Source organism: Acanthisitta chloris, unplaced genomic scaffold, assembly GCF_000695815.1.
Source record: "Acanthisitta chloris isolate BGI_N310 unplaced genomic scaffold, ASM69581v1 scaffold10769, whole genome shotgun sequence".
Taxonomy (NCBI): Eukaryota; Metazoa; Chordata; class Aves; order Passeriformes; family Acanthisittidae; genus Acanthisitta; species Acanthisitta chloris.
This window is the reverse complement of record NW_008690829.1, coordinates 369-2,143: the sequence shown is the minus strand read 5'-3', so window position 1 is coordinate 2,143 and position 1,775 is coordinate 369. Positions and strand designations below refer to the sequence as shown.

Sequence of the window (1,775 nt, the reverse complement as noted above, 5' to 3'; positions counted from 1 at the left end):
CCCCCTCTGCCCCCCGCAGCCACAACCTACCCAGCCCCAGCCCTCCAGGGAGGCAGCACAGCAGCACAGGGAGCAGGACACAGGCAGACCTGGACTGAGGGCAGCACTGGCTTAGTGGTGGAGCACAAGGAGGGGTGGGTTTGGGGTCTGCCCTTCCTGTCGCCCTAGGCAGTCCTGTCTCTGCTCGTGGGGAACCAGCAGCTGCTCCAACCGGTTTGTGGGTCTGGGTGGTGACACCTCCTGCCTGAGGCCTGATGGAGGGCTGGGAAGTGCTGGTGCGGACGCCAAGGAGCAAACAAGAGCCGCTTGTGTCCTGCCGGGCACGGAGCCCAGCAGTGGAGGGGACAGTGTGCTGCTCCCAGGGCACAGGGCTGTGGGGGCCTGAGGCTGAGCTGCTGCCAGAGCAGGCACCATGATGTGGAGAGAAACTGAGGCAGAAAAGCACGGGATCATAGAATATTTAGAGCTGGAAGGGACTCACAAGGATCATTGAGTCCAACTCTTGGCCCCTGCACAGGACATCGCTGAGAATCACACCATGTGCCTGAGAACATTGTCCATTTCTTGACCTCTGTCAGTCTTGGAGCTGTGATCACTTCTCTGGGGAGCTGTTCCAGTGCCCAAACACCCTTTGGGGGAACAAAACATTTTCAAATATCCAACCTAAACCTCTCCTGATACAACTTCAAGCCACTCCCTTGGGTCGTGTCACTGGTTGCCAGAGAGAAGAGGTCAATGCCTGAAGTAGAGGTCAATGTGTGAGGAAGAGGTCAATGCCTGTGGAAGAGGTCAGTGCCTGGAAGCAAGAATGGAGAGACCCCACCCAGGTGATGGAGCAGACACTGCTGACAGTGAAGGCAGAAACATCTCAGTGCCTGGGCACAGGCTTTTCCCCTCCAGCATCCCAGGCTGAGCCCCAGAGTCACCCTTGGCATCAGGCAGCAGCAAGACTCTCTCTGGCACTTGGGTGGCCTGATCGCTGTCCCCTGCATCCTCCTCCGTGGGAGCAACTGGGATATTAAGTGTCATCGCTGCGGGGAGAAACACAAGTGGAAGAATCCCGGGAAACTGGTTCTACCCCTCCGTCCGGTGCCGGCGGCAGACCGGCGGCTGCTGCGGTGCTCCTCCCTCAGCAAAGGCATATAATGCCTGCCATGGTCCAGGCAGCCAGCACTGTGCTGCAGGAGGCAGGCAGGGGCACAGGGAGCAAGCCATGGCCTCCATGGGCATGCAGGTGTTGGGCATTGCCCTCTCCGTCATCGGCTGGTTGGCCTCCATCCTCTGCTGCGCCCTGCCCATGTGGCGGGAGACAGCCTTCATCGGGAACAACATTGTGGTGGCCCAAATCATCTGGGAAGGGCTGTGGATGAGCTGTGTGGTGCAGAGCACGGGGCAGATGCAGTGTAAGGTGTATGACTCGCTGCTGGCGCTGCCGCAGGACCTTCAAGCCGCTCGTGCCATGGTGGTGGTGGCCATCGTGTTGGCCATCATGGGCACTCTGCTGGCTGTGGCTGGTGGTAAGTGCACAAACTGCGTGGAGGACGACACCGCCAAAGCCAAGGTCATGATCCTCTCCGGCATCATCTTCATCATCGCTGGCATCCTCATCCTCATCCCTGTCTCTTGGTCAGCCAACAGCATCGTCCAGGACTTCTACAACCCGATGGTCTCCGACTCACAGAAGAGGGACCTGGGGTCATCGCTCTACGTGGGCTGGGCAGCCTCAGCCCTCCTGCTGCTGGGGGGAGGCATCCTGTGCTGCACCTGCCCCCCCC

The 1,775-nt window shown here is 59.8% G+C and overlaps 1 protein-coding gene across 1 annotated transcript; it reads left to right on the top strand.

Moving 5' to 3' along the window:
- Positions 1 to 1,213: 1,213 nt before the first annotated feature.
- LOC103809167 (claudin-4-like) lies at positions 1,214 to 1,768 on the top strand (the record flags this gene model as incomplete). Its single annotated transcript, XM_009081982.1, has 1 exon — positions 1,214 to 1,768. A coding segment is annotated over exon 1 (555 nt), but the record flags the coding sequence as incomplete, so codon positions are not given.
- Positions 1,769 to 1,775: the final 7 nt, after the last annotated feature.